Here is an 18,242-nt window from a genome sequence, read left to right on the forward strand (position 1 = left end):
TTTGTGGTATAAGGACTGAAGTCTCCTGCATTTTTCCAAAAGTCAGTCCATAGTAACACATTATTTTGCAATAAGTTACTGTTCAGACTTCAAGTTGACTTTTTAAAAAAATTTATTATTAAAAATAACCCTGTAGCCCTTCTCAAAGAAAACGGAATTACGTGGTTCTAGTAGCTAATACACTAGAGAGGGGTTAGGGCCACTGTGTTTTATGTGCTGTCTCCAGTACTTGAGAGTTCCCAGGCAACTGAATTACGAGTATTTTACCCAAAGTAAGCCTGTGCTGATCAGATGATGGCTGTACTGTCATAAATCTTCCAAAGATAAGATGATCAGAGTTGGCTGAGAGGAAGAAAAGAATGACCCTGAGTTGAAAATTAGGCTTCCTAGCAAGTCTGTATGTAGGTGCGTCTGCCTCTTGTGCGTTTTTAAATCGTTCTCTTGGTTGTTGTTACTTTCTTTCACCATAATCGTTCTGTTCTTGCACATTCAGTGCGAGAGGAATGAAAAGTTTACAGGTGCAGATAGATGCTGGATGTTTTTAGTAGAGAATTAATGTTAATTTAGTTTACTTTTTAAACTACATTCATTTTGCCTCACAAATTGCGATACTTCCTGTACTGTTCTAATACACTCATTTTACATAATAGGAAATTCACTAAATAAGCAAACATGCTTCAGGCTAAAAGAAAAACCACTATGGGTGTCATACAAATCTGTAACTCAAGAAATGATCCTGAAGATTTTTCTCCTTTCCCAAACCCATCTGATGGTTGTTTATAAAAAGGAGTAAGCTTTATTTATAGTAACTAGGTAGAGGCACAGAACAATAGGGTCTTTCTCAAATACAGAACAATAGGTGTGAGGGACTGGAAGAAAAGCATAAGGAAACTATCTCACAGTCAGGATGATAGCCAGTAGTTTCAGGACAAGGAAAGCTTGATGGCTGTTGGTACTTTTGCAGGCTTTGTGACAAAGAAAGCTTTTGTGGAAGGACCTGAAGTGTAATGAGGTAGTGCTAACAATGTTTTTATAACATTTTTCTTCTGTGCCTCAAGAACAGCAAAGGGAAGGAGTACAGTGAAGTAGGCTTTTTTTAATCATCTCTTCTTAGCTCACACTGAAGATACTGGATGAAAACAGATGAGCTAAGTGTGACCAGAAGGAGTGGGAACTCAGCTGCAAAAAGCCTTGAGCAGCAAATCTTTACCATGATAGAAAAGAGCAACCTAATGCTATGACTCCATAGTCAGTAGAGCCACTGCAGTAGCTTGCTGTTCTGACATCTGCAGAGAGGCATTTTTCTGTACAGGTTTTGCTCCCAGACATTGTCCTACCCATCCGTTGTCCTGGCATGCATTTAATAACTCTGAATCAACTAAAATCGCTTTTAAAACAAACAAAAAAAAACAGCCCAAAACCAAACACCAGAAAAGCACCTGTGGTTTTTTTTTTTGTTCTGTTTTGTTTTTAATTGTATTAATGTGTTGCCATTAAAATAGCACAGGTGGCTTCATGCCCCAGACCTGTTGCAAAGTAAGCAGTAAGAGTGTCTGGGAGGAAGGCAGAGCTTTTGTTGTTTCACCTCTCAAGGACGGGCATTGCTGTGTAGCAGTTTGAGATTTTGTGTAATCCTGCTTAACTGGGGACTGTTGCTGAGGTGGTTGTCTTCTACTCATCTGTCTCCCCTCTCTTCCTTCTTGCACCGGACCTAGTAGCTGTTTGGCCACAGAGTAAGGTTGCAGAGTAATCTGACAAAAACTGATAAAGTGAGAAAGGGAAGGATTATTTTTCTAACATCTGAGTTGACAAGGGTTTCAGAGGAGCAGGATGGCTGCTCCTGATAGCAGCCTGTGGTTTCTCGTCGTTAGCTGTCATGCCTGTTGTGGTAATGATGTACTCTTTTATGATACAGAATGAGGTGATGTTGTTTAGGGCATGCCATCAAGTTGAGCCCTAAATGGAAGCTGCCAAGAGGGAAGGATGCTGTCAGAAAGTAATTGTAAAATATTTCCTGTCTCATGTTCGTTCTTACATTTCTGCTGGATTGTGATAGTAGAGGAAGAGAAGTGGCATTGAGACATGAAGCAAGCATGACTAATAGCCTGAGGATGGCTCTAAGCTGGAAGGAATATGAAAGATATTAGCAAAAGATCAAAGTTAAAATTGCTTGTCAGTTTACAAACATGTATAGTGGTCATTAGGGTTCATTGTCTCTAGTGCCTGAGAAGGAAAGAAACCCAAAGTAGTGACTGTCAGGACCTCTGTAGCCAAGTTGAACTCTTTAATAGTTAGATATCTGCAAGGAGATGCCCTGCTGGAAAGACTGATTTCTCAGTCTGCATAGAAGATGTAGTTATTCAGTGAATTTGGATTAATATGTTAAGGAGGTATGTCTCTGTGTGTGTGTAACCATTTCTTTGCCTCCACGCCCCCTTGTGAGGTGGTGTGAAAAGAACCAAACTCTACTAGTCATAACAAGCATACTGAAGAAACTTACGAAATTCAAGCTGCTAAGCCAATTAAAACAAAAGAGCACATAATCCATCTGTAGCCTTGTCACCTTTTTCTACTAGCAGGCATTGTCTCCTGTTATTAAAAGTTGGGAAAAAAAAAACCTTAAGACTTTACTGAACTGAGATGGAAGTTAAAATTGGACTTTCAGATATCAAATTCTTAATCACCCAAATTTAACAAGGAGACAGAAAGTCACAAAAAGGAGTAACTTTATGAATGACATAGCTAGAACAAAAGAGATGGAGACTTGATCCCCCACCCCCCTGCACCTTTTTGTTAGTATCCTAAATGCTAGGCAGCAAGAGACCTTACCTTCCAAGTGAGAAATTGTAGGTGGTTCTTAAACTGACGTATTGTAAGTGTGTGTGTCTCAGTGTTCTCTTCTGGAATTGGGGAAAGAAATCTTAACTAAATCTAAATACTCACTGTATTGGGCCCAAACAGTAGTGCTTTGGAAAAAATAGCTGTCTGTTTATGCCTGGGCTCCACTTGTTTGGCTTGTTTTCAAGAGTTACTGATTTTATTTTTTTAAACTAGCATAGACAAAGTTCTTCAAGGTTAATTCTGTTACAGAATTATTAGTGAAAGGTTAAGGGAGCTTTCTGTTTTGGCCTTTCAGGACTTTGATGCACAAAACTTGAAAAAGTATAATACTAAAATACGTACAGGTGTGTGCAGCCTTTCCAGACAGATCAGAGACTGCAGAATCTAATCACTGGGAGGTACCTGCCTTCAGGGTGATTGCGTTTGCTCCTGAAACATGTAGGAAAGAGCTGGAGAAGTCAGCAGAGCTGTGATTGATATGAGTAGCTTTGGGGATAAATTTTGGAGTGTGAGAGTACTGTGGTGTAGGGGATGTAGATATGTTACCTGATCAGAAGAGATGTGCAACTCTAATTAATGGGGTTCAACGTGTTTTAACTCACTATCTGCAAGTCTCACGAACCCCACAGGAATTCCTAGCAATAAGGTAGAGGTGGAACAGTATAACACTTAGCGAAAGATAAGTGAAAATGACACACAGAATCGCGTGTGTAGGCCAGCATAGAAGGTGTTTGTATTAAGGGGAGAAGGGAAGGGATAGGTGGTGAATGGTTTAAATGTATAAATAGGTTTTGGTGGCAGACTCATTGATATAGAGATCATAGAATAGAATCATAGAATGGTTTGGGTTGGAAGGGACCTTTAAAAGTCATCTAGTCCAACCCACGCTGCAATGAGCAGGGACATCTTCAACTAGATCAGGTTGCTCAGAGCCCCGTCCAACCTGACCTTGAATGTTTCCAGGGACAGGGCATATACTGCCTCTCTGGGCAACCTGTGCCAGTGTTTCACCACCCTCATCATAAAAAAATTTCTTCCTTGTATCTAGTCTAAATCTACCCCCCTTTAGTTTAAAACCATTACCCCTTCTCCTATCACAACAGGCCCTGCTAAAAAGTCTGTCCCCATCTTTCTTTTAAGCCCCCTTTAAGTATTGAAAGGCTACAATAAGGTCTCCCCAGAGTCTTCTCCTCTCCAGGCTGAATAACCCCAACTCTCTCAGCCTTTCTTCACAGGAGAGGTGTTCCATCCCCCTGATCATTTTTGTGGCCCTCTTCTGGACCCGCTCCAACAGGTCCGTGTCTTTCCTGTGCTGAGAACTCCAGAGCTGGACGCAGTACTCCAGGTGGGATCTCACCAGAGCAGAGTAGAGGGGCAGAATCCCCTCCCTCGACCTGCTGGCCATGCTTCTTTTGATGCAGCCCAGGATACGATTGGCCTTCTGGGCTGCAAGCGCACATTGCTGGCTCATGTCCATCTTTTCATCCACCAGTGCCCCCAAGTCCTTCTTGGCAGAGCTGCTCTCAATCCCTTCATCCCCCAGCCTGTATTGATACCGGGGGTTGCCCGAACCCGGGTGCAGTATCTTGCAGTATCTTGCACTTGGCCTTGTTGAACCTCTTGAGATTCATACGGTCCCACTTCTCGAGCTTGTCCAGGTCCCTCTGGATGGCATCCCATCCCTCTGGCGTGTCAACTGCACACTCAGCTTGGTGTCATCTGCAAACCTGCTGAGGGTGCACTCGATCCCACTGTCTATGTTGCTGATGAAGGTATTAAACAGTACTGGTCCCGGTATGGACCCCTGTGGGATGCCACTTGTCAACAATCTCCATCCAGATAAGGCACTGGATTTTGTTACAGCTTTTATACGTCCTCTTCCCTGAATGATGTTTCCATTAGCAGAAGCAGGGTATTGATAAGTTCTGTGGAAGTATTGAATTATTGCATAGAGAGGGTAAGAATTAAGGATGGTGGTATGAATTTCAACTTAGCACTTCTTGGTGAAGGCCGGTGACATGTAAACTGAATTTTGGGAAGAAAAAAATAACAGTACCAGTGCTCAGAGACTGTTAAAGTTCCTTTAACGAAGCCACTGTCTACAGTTTACCTACCTCTGTGATTTCTTTTCTTCAGTTGGGTTTTGATTGTGTTTTGATTTTTTTTTTCTTTTGATTTTTGATAAAAAAGACTTCTAGTGGGCATTTATGCAGTACTACTTTGTAGATTGTATCATGAGATGCTGTTTAGTGGTCATGCAGATAGGAATGTATACTCTCCAGTAAGAAATGTAAGTACAGTCATCCATATATGTACCTCCCTATGTCCAGTGATGAAAGAACTGAGGCAGCATGGGTAGAATAAGAAGGGACCTTAAGCGGACTGCTTATCTAGGAGTAGAATTCAGATCTCTTCAGCAGCAGCTCAGTGAGGTGGGTGTTTGATTTTCTTTTTCCTGTTAAGCTGTACAGTGATTTTTAAAGGGTTTGAGAGAGCAATGGATACTCTTTGTCCACTTGGTGCCATGTGCGGACAGAGGTGCTGACAACGTCAGTAAGAGAAATGAGGCATGTTTTGATGAGTAAATTACGCAACACTTAAAATAACTTTCGTTTTTAACTGTGATAAGCTTACAGAAGTATGAGCTTTCCAGTGCTTCCAATTCTTTTCTTTCTTACCCTAAACGTCCTATTAAATCATTAACTCTGTCAAAGTCTTTAATGCATAAAATTCCTTGATTTCTTCTGCTGGAGTACAATGATCAGTATAAACGTGTTTGTTCTGTTGGGGACCAAGCTCTTCCCCTTTCCTTCCACTCTCTGACACGTTCCTCTGACAATGTCTTCACACCCTGTCCTCAGCTTTCATCTGCCTCTGTTTCTGCTCTTTAATCCAGCCTGCCTCTACCTCACATAAAGATAATTGTGTTCCTTACTTCCGTGTTACCTGATCTTTTAGAGGCTTATTTGCCTATTTTTTTGTAAAATAAAATTTAAAAAACCCCCAAAACCTCCACAACAAAAAACCCCCCGATACTAGCTCAAATGGAAAGAAAGAAGTGAATTTCTACAGAGAGGGCAACACAATATTCTAGCATCTACCCAAAGAGAGTGTTTAGAAAGGGTAGTTGTCCCACTTAAAACTGCCTGATCTCATGCTCAGTCTTTGTTCTTCACATTTACATTTATTTGTAAAAGAACTTTTGGACTCTTTTGGATTGCTTTCCAGATTTTAACAGGTAGTCTGTTGTTCATGTTTTGTGTCTAGAAAATTCTAGGATGACTTTTATTAACTACCTGATAACTCCATTGGTACTTCTTGCTGTTATATGCTATGAAACATATATTTCCTAGATATGTTGATTAAAAACACTCTCAATTTAATATAACTGGTATGTATGATGTTCTGATACAGCTACAAGAGTACATGGGGAAAACTTAATTAAACTGCAGTTCAAGATATGTGCTTAGTTGTATTTTAAAAGTAATCCAGTTTTGATATTTATTCATTTGCAAACTATTTGATTGACAAGAAAAGTTTTGACTGGAAAATATATATATGTGTGTGTTTGTTTATTTAGGCTTTGCTCACTGCAGTAACATCGCAACACATAGAAATCCACGAAGGAACAGTGCTACAGGCTGTAAGAACATGTTACAATATCTATCTAGCAAGCAAAAATCTCATAAATCAAACCACAGCCAAGGCCACTCTAACACAAATGCTGAATGTCATTTTTGCACGTATGGAAAATCAAGCAGTGAGTATCTCTGTATCTTTATATAGAAACTAGCTCTTAAAAGCAAACCAGCTTGAGAGATTTGTTTTGTCATTATTATTAAAGCTTTTTGGCTTTTCTAACTTACGTACTTTTGGGGAAGAAAAAATATCTGTTATCTTACATTGTTCTTTTTGTGTTTTGTACTCTGAAATAGGTGTGAAATGTGTTTTTGGAGGGTGGGGGTGGTGTATAGGATTTAAACTTCCCGTAGTGGTCCTCCACGTTTAATGGATGTGTTCAACTTCAGTTTCTATTGTCAGGCTCTCAAGAGATGCCACACTACCTGCGTAAGAGTGCATATGGAGTACATTAGTGTTAGTGAAATGCTCCAGTGTTGTTGTGATGGTAAACGCTGAAGAACTGATCCATGGTTAAAACAAAAAAAAATACCCCAAAAATCCAACCAAAAAAACCTTTCCAGTCATGTAATTATTTACATTTTTTAACATTTTAATGTGGAGTAGTCACGAACAGATACTTATATGTCACTGAAATTGCTACTGTGAGTTGTCAGCAGGGACCCCAGCATATACCCTGTGCCTTCTACTGCTGATAATAAAGATCAATAGGGCAAAGTAATTTTCCTAATTCCTATTAAAAGAAAAAAACCACCCAAAACCCAAACAAACAAAAAAGCAGATGCCCAGATTTGAGAACTGGTTGAATTCCTAGCTACTTCTAGAAGTAATCCTGCTGTATTATTACATACTCTTAAGTTTTTTCTAAGAATATGTAGTACTTTCTTACTTACTTTCCTCTCAGAAGCAACTGCATATTGGTACGTGGTACCATCACAGTTGAAGATTTATGAGACGTTATATTTACAATAAGTCACGGCAGAAGCCATGCCGTATCTGAGTGCTTTGAGAAATCTCTTCAGTAACTGTCCTTTTAAGCAACTTAACATAGAAGAGGATTATTATTATTATTCTACAATGGAAGTCTTCATTTTTGCCAGACTATAGGTCTAGTCTTTATGCAAGTTCATAAGCAGTTCTGCTTGTTTTGCACACCCGGGGCAGTTATTTTAGTATGATAGCTAACAAATGCTAGAAGGAATTATTTGAGCTGTAATTTGAAAAGTAGTATCTACTCGGGGATCTATAGCACCCCAAAAGATGCAGCATAGAAAGCTTTAAGTGGAAGAGTAAAGGGCTGAGATCATAGTAGCCAAAACAACAGTATAAAAAGTTACAAAACTTTTGGTGAATGCTAGGCTCTGCAGGGATAGAAAGCCAGTTCTTAGAGCATCGCCTCAAAGAACACCCTGCTTTGGTTTGACTTTAATGACTGTTGTCTTAATCCATTAGATAAGTTACAGAAATTCTTCCCTTTCTGGGGATTCCAGATCAAGGAACCACGAAACTAAAATAGTCTTTGTCTTACAGTTTTAAGTATGATGATTTCTTCCCGAGGATCTGTCTTCTGTAGTGTTTTGGAAGTGCTGCTTTTATCAGTTTTAACTCATGTTTTTGTTTTGTTTTTTTTTCCCCCCTGGATGTTTAGTCAGTGTTGGTTTTGTGGTGGGTTTTTGTGGGGGTTGGTTTGTTTGTTTGTTTAGGTTTGGTTTGGGGGGGGGGGGTTGGGTTTTTTTAAGTCTTTCCCTTAATACCACATGCTGGTAGGATAACAGAAGACTCGTAAGTTCTCCAACGTATTTCTCTTTGTGAGAGCTTTCAAAAAAGAAAAAAATCTGCCTTGATGTTTCTCCATGCAGTCCTTGTATATTGTCACATCTACTGGCTGAACTTCCTTATAGGGCAGGCAGACAACTCTTGGTCCTATACTGTGTGTAGTTTAGTCATGCCTCTTCCACAGTGAAGGTATGGTTAAGTGTAACGTGCATAGTTGGGAAGCAGCCCTCTTGCAAATGTTTATCCCATGTTATTAAAATTATTTATAATAATACAAAGGCTGCATTTTTCTTAAACTGCTACAGCTTTGTGAAGGCACTGTGTAAGCAGAGACAATAGAGATTTCATGTTTATAAAATAATGTATGCAATATGTATACAGCTCATTGTTTTGTTTTGATAGTGAAATTCTTGTGTGATTGCAATGTTTTTGTAGCTTCAGGAAGCCAAACAGATGGAAAAGGAAAGACACAGGCAGCAACACCATCTACAGCAGTCTCCAGTAAGCCATCATGAGCCTGAGTCACCTCAGTTGAGACATATTCCAACACAGACTGATCAGCTGTCTAAAGAACATGAGAGGGAGCTTGACCACAGCACAAATGATGTGGACAAGAACCTTCAAGAAGATACAGAGGCAGAAAATGGATCTGATATTTCTAGTGCTGAAAATGAACAGACAGAAGCCGACCAAGCCACAGCAGCAGAAAGTAATCAGTGTGTATTTCTGTTTCATGGAGGGAGGGAAAAGCTCTGTAAAAAGAAAGGCTTGAGGATTGTCGTCTTTCCCCTCTCCCAAAACTGGAGTCAGGCATATATTTTCAAATAGTTGACTAACGCAAAATGCCTGTTGTCCTTGCCACTGTTAAACTTTATCACGAGTATCCTTTAGTCCTACGCTCTGTTGTAGTCACTGTAGCAAAGATTCCTCTTTGCACCTATGTAATATTGTGAAAGTTTTTGAGAATAACATCTCAAAACCAGTAAGTTTTCAGTGTTTAATGTATGTGAAAATACAAAATTGATGTCTTCTGTTGGCATAGGCCTGTGGATTAATTACCATTTACAGGTTAAACACTGGAATGCTTATGTTCTGCAAACGCTATTTTCAAAGCATCCAAACAAGGTTTTTTTAACGTATACTCTCCTATTAATTTGTAATTGACTTTTAAAATATTAAATGCAAGTAAAATATCTCCTTAATTTCTGAGTTTCTTATTAATATTTGTTTGGGTTTATTTTTCTTTTTAAAGGTCTTTCTAAAGCTGATGGAGGAACATATGATGGTGAAAGCAATGAGTGTGAAGAGAAGGCGCAAGAAATTGTAGAAAGTATTGTGCAGGAAATGGTGAACATAGTAGTTGGAGGTATTATATTAATATCTGTCTAGTCAATAGCGACTGCAGTCTCAATCTTGACATTAAGAATTATTTTAACTCTTCTGAATATTTAACTAAAATGTCATTATTTAAATAACACTTACATGCTGAATTTTCAGTTTTCTGACCGTAGCTGTGCATTATTTAACAGTAAAATGGACAAGATTTCATATATTAATTTACACTCTCTATATTGGAGACTAATTATCTTTTTACAATACAAATTCTTGTTCCTTTTTTCTGTTTTATTTCCACATAAATTCTTCACAAATGGGCCTCTCTCTGTAGTAGCAGTGTAGCACTACATTTTTCAGTTTGTTGGAAAGTGTATATCGAATCAGTGACTTCCCCTGCCCCTAATCGTTCTTGGAAACTTGGTAGAATGGTGAACCTGGCAATGCAAAGTTAAAGTCATTTTTTTACTGTAATTTTCATTAGTGGGAATTAAGAGTATTTGGATTTTTTTTAGTTATATAATACCATGTAAATTCTGCCTTAAGCTCCTCCTTATGATACTTTGCTTACGATTGTTTTTAGTATTTAAACGCTCTTTTTAATTTGCATTCTTATGTAACGTTTGTTTATAATTTTTACATCTTTTCTGATAGATGTGGAAGGGACTGCTGAAAGTGCAGGTGGTGATGGCACAATTGTAACATTAGAGGATGGCAGTGACAGTGAAAACATTCAGGCAAATGGAATTCCAGGGACTCCAATTTCTGTTGCTTATACACCATCTTTACCTGATGACAGATTATCTGTCTCTTCCAACGATACTCAGGTACAGGCAGATATAAATTAGGAAATACTGAAAAAAGTACTACGTTTTAAGTGTTGCCCAACACTTGTGTAGTGTATTTAATTCCATAAAATAAATTAGTCAGATGAATTTCAAGTATTAAGTCATGTTCTCAGCATTATTCTGTTTGAATGCACTATTTAAATTAAATTTTTGTAAGTAAATTTTGCATGTGATGCCTTTTTTATCCTAGCATATTTTTAGCTGCCCCACACAGTACACTCTTCCAAGATTAGAGAACTCAGTTCCCTGTTTTTGAAGTGCTCCTGAGAAACTATGAAACTAGCATTCAATATACATAGTGAAGGATATAGCCAATTATAAACATACTTGTATAATTTTAGTGTACTCTTTTCAAATGAGAAATAGAAATTTCGAGCCTATAGCATGACCTTACTGGAATGATTTCAGATAAAAAGTTTCACGTCTGAGAGGATTTGATGTTCATTAACAAAAAAGATGTGAAAATACACTCCCTCTGTTGTATCAGATAGCAGCATGTATGCACTATCAACTGACAGAGGGTATCTGCTTTCAAAGTGTACTGAGTAATTAGGTTTGGGAATAATAGGTTTTAAGCTTAAAAAGCTACAGTCACATATATGCCATACAAATAGAAGGTTAACATGAAACACGTTGCTTATATAAGGAACAGCAATACAGAATTGCAAGAACTTAGTAATAGGGGTGATTATTGTACCATAGAAATTTTACCAAATGTATCTTGCCACAAATATGTAACTACTCGCATTCTATTAAAATGTCACAGTTGTTTTTTTTTTTAACCTAGTTATCTACTGAAAATGTCTGAAGGCAATTCACTGCAAGTTACCTTACTTAAACTTGACCTACCTAATTTCATGACAGTCTTTAATTCTGACTTTTTATTGAGAAGGCAATTTTTATTACTGAGTTTGTTCATTTTAACTGGACTGCAGAATATTTTGTTTTGTTTTAGCTTAATCTTGAGACCGTAAAGCTATAGTGAATTGGTTATATTTGTATAATATATTAACTTCTTGTTGCTAGGAGGTGGGGATTTCCCTACACACCCTGCTAATGCAAAATGGAATACTGAAATATGTTAACTTCTTTAGGAATCTGGAAATTCTTCAGGACCTACCCCTGGTGCTAAGTTTTCCCACATTTTACAAAAGGATGCCTTCCTTGTATTCAGGTCACTGTGTAAACTCTCCATGAAGCCCCTGTCAGATGGACCGCCAGATCCAAAGTAAGTAGAATTAAGAGTTCTCATAATGAATCTTTTCTATTTGAAAATAAAAATAAATTATTTAAATATTTTTAAGAGTTCTTGAGTCCTCAGTTACTGAGAAAATAATGGTATGGTAAAAAGATTCTAGAAACTTTGAAAAGGTACCTTTATGTTTTAATGCATCTTTTGTATGTTAAATGAAAGCAACTGCTGCTACCCATCTACCTGTTTAGAAGTTTCTTAACAATACCTATGCTTCCTGTAAGTACATCATGTTCTTCCTAGTTGCTCTTTCTAACGCTTTTCAGAAGGGTTTGTAAAGAAGGTCTTCAGGTATTTTTGGTCTCGGCTAATGTTGCTCTGCTTTTAAGTAACACCTAGGTTCATAACCATTGCTGTTTATGCCTCACAATTTCTTACATCTCTTGCATATTGGGTATCCAGTGCACATACCCAACTCTACTTCATCTTAATATAAGCTCTCACTTTGAGCTGATACTGGTTATGATAAATTCATGATACAGTGTTTCATTCTTTTGCTCAGGTTGGACACTTTCGACAGTCTCCTTAATCAAAACTCAAGTGTTTTGAGAAAAAAGTCTTTACTTGGCTGTTCTGGAAATCTTGTCCTCTGACTGAAGATACAGTGTTTTCAATTTGGCTTAGAGAATTGTTCATTATAAACCAAAAAAGATTATTCTCCTCTTTAGATGGGTGCTAGTATTAGTTGTGAGTGTTGGCCAAGAACTTTGCTTTTCTGATCTTGGATAGAATTTTTTTGCACATTAGGAACAATTGGTAATAATTTTCAAGAGGAACGCTTTTTTGTTCCTAAGATATTAAAACTGTAGTATGACTTCTGATGACGGTCAAAGGCCCAGTATTCTTCAAAATAAAATCAGCTTTACTGTTCCAAGGTCTAACTTTTAAAGCAGGTAACTTTAAGAGAGTTTAATTTAATCACTGATATGTGTCGTGGATTTAATAAGCTTGGAAAAAATATGATGTAGTAGAAATGGTTTTGAAGGGTTAGTCTAGAACCATTTTCAAATTGTTATCTAGTGATGCACTGTGGAAAGTCAGGACAAAGACTGAGGCATGAGGTTTTTCCTCACTATTTTTGAGAATTTGTCTTCCAGGAAATGCCATGAAAATCCTGTGGTTTTTAGTGAGTTCTCTGAGACCAAGACTGTCCATTTATTTTAAAGGCTTTAATGGATTAACTCCCTCTGGAAGAGCAGCAATAGCTATTGAGGCACTTGTAGCATCTCATCTGAATCCATGAAGTCCTTGACGTTTGTATTAGAACTGATTAAGCTCTTCACATAGAACAAATTGGAGGAAACGGCATTTAGGGCAACAAGAATTAGCTGCAAAGGCATTCAAAGACATCCTGTGTTTGGAGAAGTGCCTAGAATTTATTGGTGGTTCTGAGGCATTGATGGCTTTTTGAACTATTACAAACATGCTGTAATTGGAAGAGGGAGGCGTAGGATGCATTTTAAAAAAGTCTTATTTGCCTCTTTAAAAAACATCGTTCTAGTGAAATTAGCTATGAAGTCTTTAATGAAAATATTTTTAAATTTTAAGTAACCTTTAGCTTAAGATCACAGGGCTGGGAGTTGAGATCAAGGTTATGCTTCCTGGGAACCTACTTAATGTCTTTATCTCCTTTTCCCCTGGAATAAAATAAGATGGGGGAGAAACGTCTTGAAGGTTCACTTATTAGATTTTAGTCCTTAAACTTGTTTTAAATTAACTGGGCTTTACACATCATACAGAATTGGTAAGACCAGCGAGTTAGGATTTCAGTTATGAGCTGACACTTGCTGGAAGTAGGCAATATTTAATATTTTATTTATGATTGAAATTCTCTTCATATTTAAATTCTTACGTTTCATAGCCAAGTATGGTCTGGTCACGTGCTGTCTGTGCACTTGATAGAACGGGATGTAAAAATCAAGCCTTTTGCATCAAAGGAGATTGTTATGTTAGGTTCCATGCAGCTGTGCAGTGTCCAGAGCCAGGCATTTTCTTGAAGAACTCCTACAGAGAGCTGTTTTGGAGCATTTCCTTTGACCTGCAGCCCATTAGGAGGAATGGGAGGAACATGTTCCTCACTCAATTTGACTGGCTATGTTTTGCTTCTCAAAAGCATCTTCAGACAAAACATCTAAGCTTGGGATTATCTTCTGAGTTTGAAATGTTTGCAGATTGATTCCTCTCCATCCACTTTGTTTGCCAGCATGCAGAAATCATTGAGTTTATTTGCAACATACTTGTTAGTAATTTGCATTTTTGTTTTTAGCTAGACTGGAATTACTTTTTTTTTCATTAAGCTTGTTTTTTTGCAGTATACAGCAAATATTCAACTATTGTGTGTGTCACGTGTTGACTTGAAGCGCTCCTTACCGTGTCTGGGCTGTACTGTATGAAAAACTTCCTGTCATCATTCCTTATGTTTCATAACTGTCCTCTGTCGGTGGGTGGTTGTTCAATGAAAGCTGTGGACTGGCTTGTTGGGAAAGCCATTGTGTCTATACCTGCTCTTCAGAAGAGTTATAGTCTTTTTTGAGATGATCAGAAGGGGGAAGGAGCATCAGGAGTCTGAGGAGAGAATGCTTTCACCCAGAATGCTATTTAAATTGCATTATATTTTCATAGATGCGGGATTTCCTTTACACTTTCTTGTGTGTGTGGTTTGTGGGGTTTTTTTGCTGGTTTTGGTTTTGTTTTGTTTTTTAAAGCATAAATAGTAGTGCTGTTCTCACATGAATTCTAGCTTACTTCAGTCTGTAAGAAGCGTGATGTTACCGTGGAGCACTTGACAACACTGCAGTTGCCTGACTTTGCTATTGCCATGCTTAAAATAGGCATGTTATGTTTCTTAGCTGCTCTTGGAGTGGGATGGGGCCAGTGACTGATAAACAATATAAAATACTGTATTTGAGAAAAGAGATTTCAGTGTTGTGAGGAAGTAGGTCAGGCAGTACAGCTGTTGTCTTTATGGTCCTTCAGCTCTCCATGCTGGTGGAATTTCCACCTTTTCATAGTCAGGGTTCTGTAGATGGGCTGGATATTTTAGATGGAATCTTCCAAAAATCCATTAAGAGGAAAGAATGCTCCCTTCATCCTCTGGCTAAGATGGGCAGCATTGCCTACTGTTGCTGCTGTTCTGCGGTGCTGTGCTGCAGAAGAGAGAGTGGCTCAATAGTAATGCAGAGAAACAGTAACTGGGAAAGGTTATTCTTGCCCACCTTCTTGGCTGAAGAGTGACCACTTTAACAAAAAAGATCAACATCTTTTTATGACTCTTCCTACACCAGGTTGTGTCAAATTTGACTTTATTTCATGAACATTCCACATACAAAATCATTGTGGTGTGTATTGACTTTTCAAGAGAACATTTATGACTTACACTGAGCTGATATGCTGCATTGTTTTATTCTAGATCTCATGAACTGCGGTCAAAGATTCTTTCATTGCAGTTGCTTCTGTCCATTCTGCAAAATGCAGGACCTGTCTTCAGGACAAATGAGATGTTTATTAATGCTATTAAGCAGTACCTTTGTGTTGCACTGTCAAAAAATGGAGTCTCATCAGTTCCAGAAGTTTTTGAACTTTCACTTTCCATATTTCTTACCCTCCTCTCAAACTTTAAGACTCATCTAAAGATGCAGATTGAGGTATGTTACGTGAATTTCTAATTTAAGGGGTGGGGGGGTGTTAAGTGAACATTTGTTTACATTTGTGTGTAGCTTGGTCTTGCTTAGATAAATTTGTTTTCCTTTCTGAATCTCAGCTTTTCTGTAAGACTTGCCAGATCTTCCTATGCATAGAAGCTCTTTTTCACCCAGTGACAATGTACTTGCTTGCAACAATGCCCTTGAAGCCCCCTTTGAATAAATACCAGCATTTCCTTTGGAATACTTAGAAATTGAGTAAGATTTGCTCTGTAACATCAGAAGTAATGTGACACGGTAGTTGTTTGGTGAAGTGGAAGGTGATGGGAAAACTTTTGTAGGGCTGTTTAAAAAAATTTCCATCAAATTTTAACTAGAACATGAAATGAAGTAAGTAATAAAGAAATAGGCCATTTCATCACTTAATAATAGACATTAACATAAGAAATTTTACAGTGCAAAACATGCTTTGATTTACTCTGTGATTGAGGTGAATTTTTACAATCATAACTTATTATGCCCATACTCACTACTGTTACTATACGAGTTAGTTTCCTTTATTTAAAAGCAGCGTTTTCTGTTGGCTGTGGCATGGTATTATCACAGAATGATGCTGAAACTCAGAAATGAGTAGGTTTGTGGATAAGCTCGGTCAACCGATGTTCAATAATGCAATTAGGAAGTTTAGCTGTGCACTGCATAGTACAAATTAAGAAAATGAGTACACTTATGAAAACACTTTAATATATGGTTTTGCAAAGGAATTTTAGAATAAAAATTAATGACTTGAAATGCATTGTGGATTCTCTTTGCGGTCACTTGAACAGATTTCTTTCTCTAGGGAAATCCCAGCTATTTGATTATTGTAGCCACTTCCCTTTGTATATCAGGGCCTACATCAATATATGTCCTGAATAAGATAATCTCATTTCCTCAGGTCTCAAAAGGTGTACGCATGATTTAACTCCTTGGGCCATAAGTAGAGTTAAGTCCATATTCTTAGCAATAAGAGTTATCCGCGTCCTGACAGACATTGCGGATTTTCTCACTGGATGGATATATTCACAGTCATAGGGGAAAGCAAGACATATGTAGAGGCTTTGTTCTTGACTTCCAATTCTTGTGCCGTAGGGTGTGAGCAGCTTCTTGGAACGATTCTGTCCATTTGAACCACGTGGATACCCTCTTGTGTGTCCCATGTGTTAAAGATTTTCATTCCATGGTGAATAAAGTAGTAGTGTGCGTGGTGTGTTCCTACTGTTCATTTTGGTAATTTTATGTTTTGGGAGTTGATGTGAATACTGAAGCCTACAGATTGCCCCCTAAGTGTGGAGGTTAAGTATGTGAAAAGATGCTGAGAAATGTTGATAATGTTGCTGTTATAAGGACCTTGAATTCAGGGATTTCTTCATCAATAGATGTCGTTGTATAAACTGATATGTTGTGGCAGCTTTGGAGGAAGAACCTCATTTTGCCAGTACCATGTCAGAAGGGTATTGTGTTCTGATCACTTACCAGGTTATTTTGATGCCTTTTTGGGGAAGAAACAATAGGATTTCCGGTATTTCCTTGAGCATAGCTTAGATAGAAATACAGGTTACCTTGAAAATATGATGCATTTTGAAGACTTTCAAGACAAACTGTGTGTGCTCAACAAGAGTGTAGTGCATGTGCAGTGTTCAGCACATCAGACAGACTGGGCCGAGCTGCTCTTCAGTCACACAGCCTGCTTCCCAGAAAGAGTTGGACTCGCTGTGTGTTTGCAGAGCTTACAAGTCAGCGTGTAGGTGGTAAATGCATTGCAATCCGGCTTCCCTGACAGAAATTTGATGAGCTTCCATCACTGCCATCCTTTCCCCAAATTCCAAACAGAAAATGAAGACATATCTGAGGAAAATTGGATATAGGATACCGTACGCTATTGTAGCAGCTTCTAGAATATGCTAAATTAGGACCATCACCACATAGCAGGGCTGCATTTCCTCCTCACAAATATGAAAGCCAAAAGCTTGATGCTGCCAAAGTATTCATCTTACAAAGTATGGGGGACAGCAGTTTCTAGAAACTTACTCTGAATTTTTCCTGGTTGTGAGCTAAGAATTCCTCTTCTTTCAGCTACTGATCCTAAAGGTTATTGAGAAGATGTGGGTAGACGAGTAGATAACTTCATATTCAGTTTGTGTCTTGGAGCTGTAAGGAGAGCCATATGCTCTGATTTATAATATGCAAAATCTATATATTTTGGGATTGAGGCTGCATTCTTCATCTGTGTAAGAAATTTTTGGCGTATTTTAAAATAATAGTTTCAGATTCTGTTGAAAGTGACCCTCCCTTGGTCCTTTGACTTAAATAGCTAACACTGCCCTCTGACAGTTAAAATAGTTTGAGTCGTACCTTAATTGTATTGTAACTGTGTTTCTAAATGGGTCAATGAATATATTTGCAGCAAATCAAGTCCTGGATATCAGGGGATTTGGGGTGTCATTTAGCTATACTTACCATTACCACCCTTTCATAACTGTGAATAAGCTATCTTAAAATTCTTATTTTCAGTTGACCAAACTAAATTATTAGCTCTTTTCTGGTTTACTTTTCTGGTATGTTAGGAATAAAGTTTCAACTCTGTGACATGAACTGCAATAAGTAACATAGTGATAGATAGCATTTTTAAATATCTGAAATGTAAATAATCAGTATAATTTTGAGAAGCTGTTCGTTCCAAGATATGCTTGTCCAAAGTTGTCACCAGAACCAAGAAGTCAGCTCCGTCTCAGAAGCAGAGAGATCTAAAGTGTCTTCGTAGTATGCAGACCTTCCAGATAATTTCTCTTCTACCATAGATTTGGGTTTAGTTTTTATACTTGAAACTTTTTTCTCCGCTCCATCAGTGACTTCTTTTTTAAAATTCTCTAT

The 18,242-nt window shown here is 38.0% G+C and overlaps 1 protein-coding gene across 1 annotated transcript in view; it reads left to right on the plus strand.

The window, feature by feature from the left end:
* Positions 1 to 18,242, plus strand: part of ARFGEF1 (ARF guanine nucleotide exchange factor 1) — a 100,940-nt gene that overhangs the window by 41,918 nt on the left and 40,780 nt on the right. The window contains exons 5-10 of the mRNA XM_076329594.1: positions 6,422 to 6,601; positions 8,692 to 8,965; positions 9,509 to 9,622; positions 10,243 to 10,415; positions 11,531 to 11,664; positions 15,098 to 15,332. Coding sequence (XP_076185709.1) covers positions 6,422 to 6,601; positions 8,692 to 8,965; positions 9,509 to 9,622; positions 10,243 to 10,415; positions 11,531 to 11,664; positions 15,098 to 15,332 — 1,110 coding nt within the window. The remainder of the gene's footprint in view (positions 1 to 6,421; positions 6,602 to 8,691; positions 8,966 to 9,508; positions 9,623 to 10,242; positions 10,416 to 11,530; positions 11,665 to 15,097; positions 15,333 to 18,242) is intronic.

This window comes from Aptenodytes patagonicus, chromosome 2, assembly GCF_965638725.1.
Source record: "Aptenodytes patagonicus chromosome 2, bAptPat1.pri.cur, whole genome shotgun sequence".
NCBI lineage: Eukaryota > Metazoa > Chordata > Aves > Sphenisciformes > Spheniscidae > Aptenodytes > Aptenodytes patagonicus.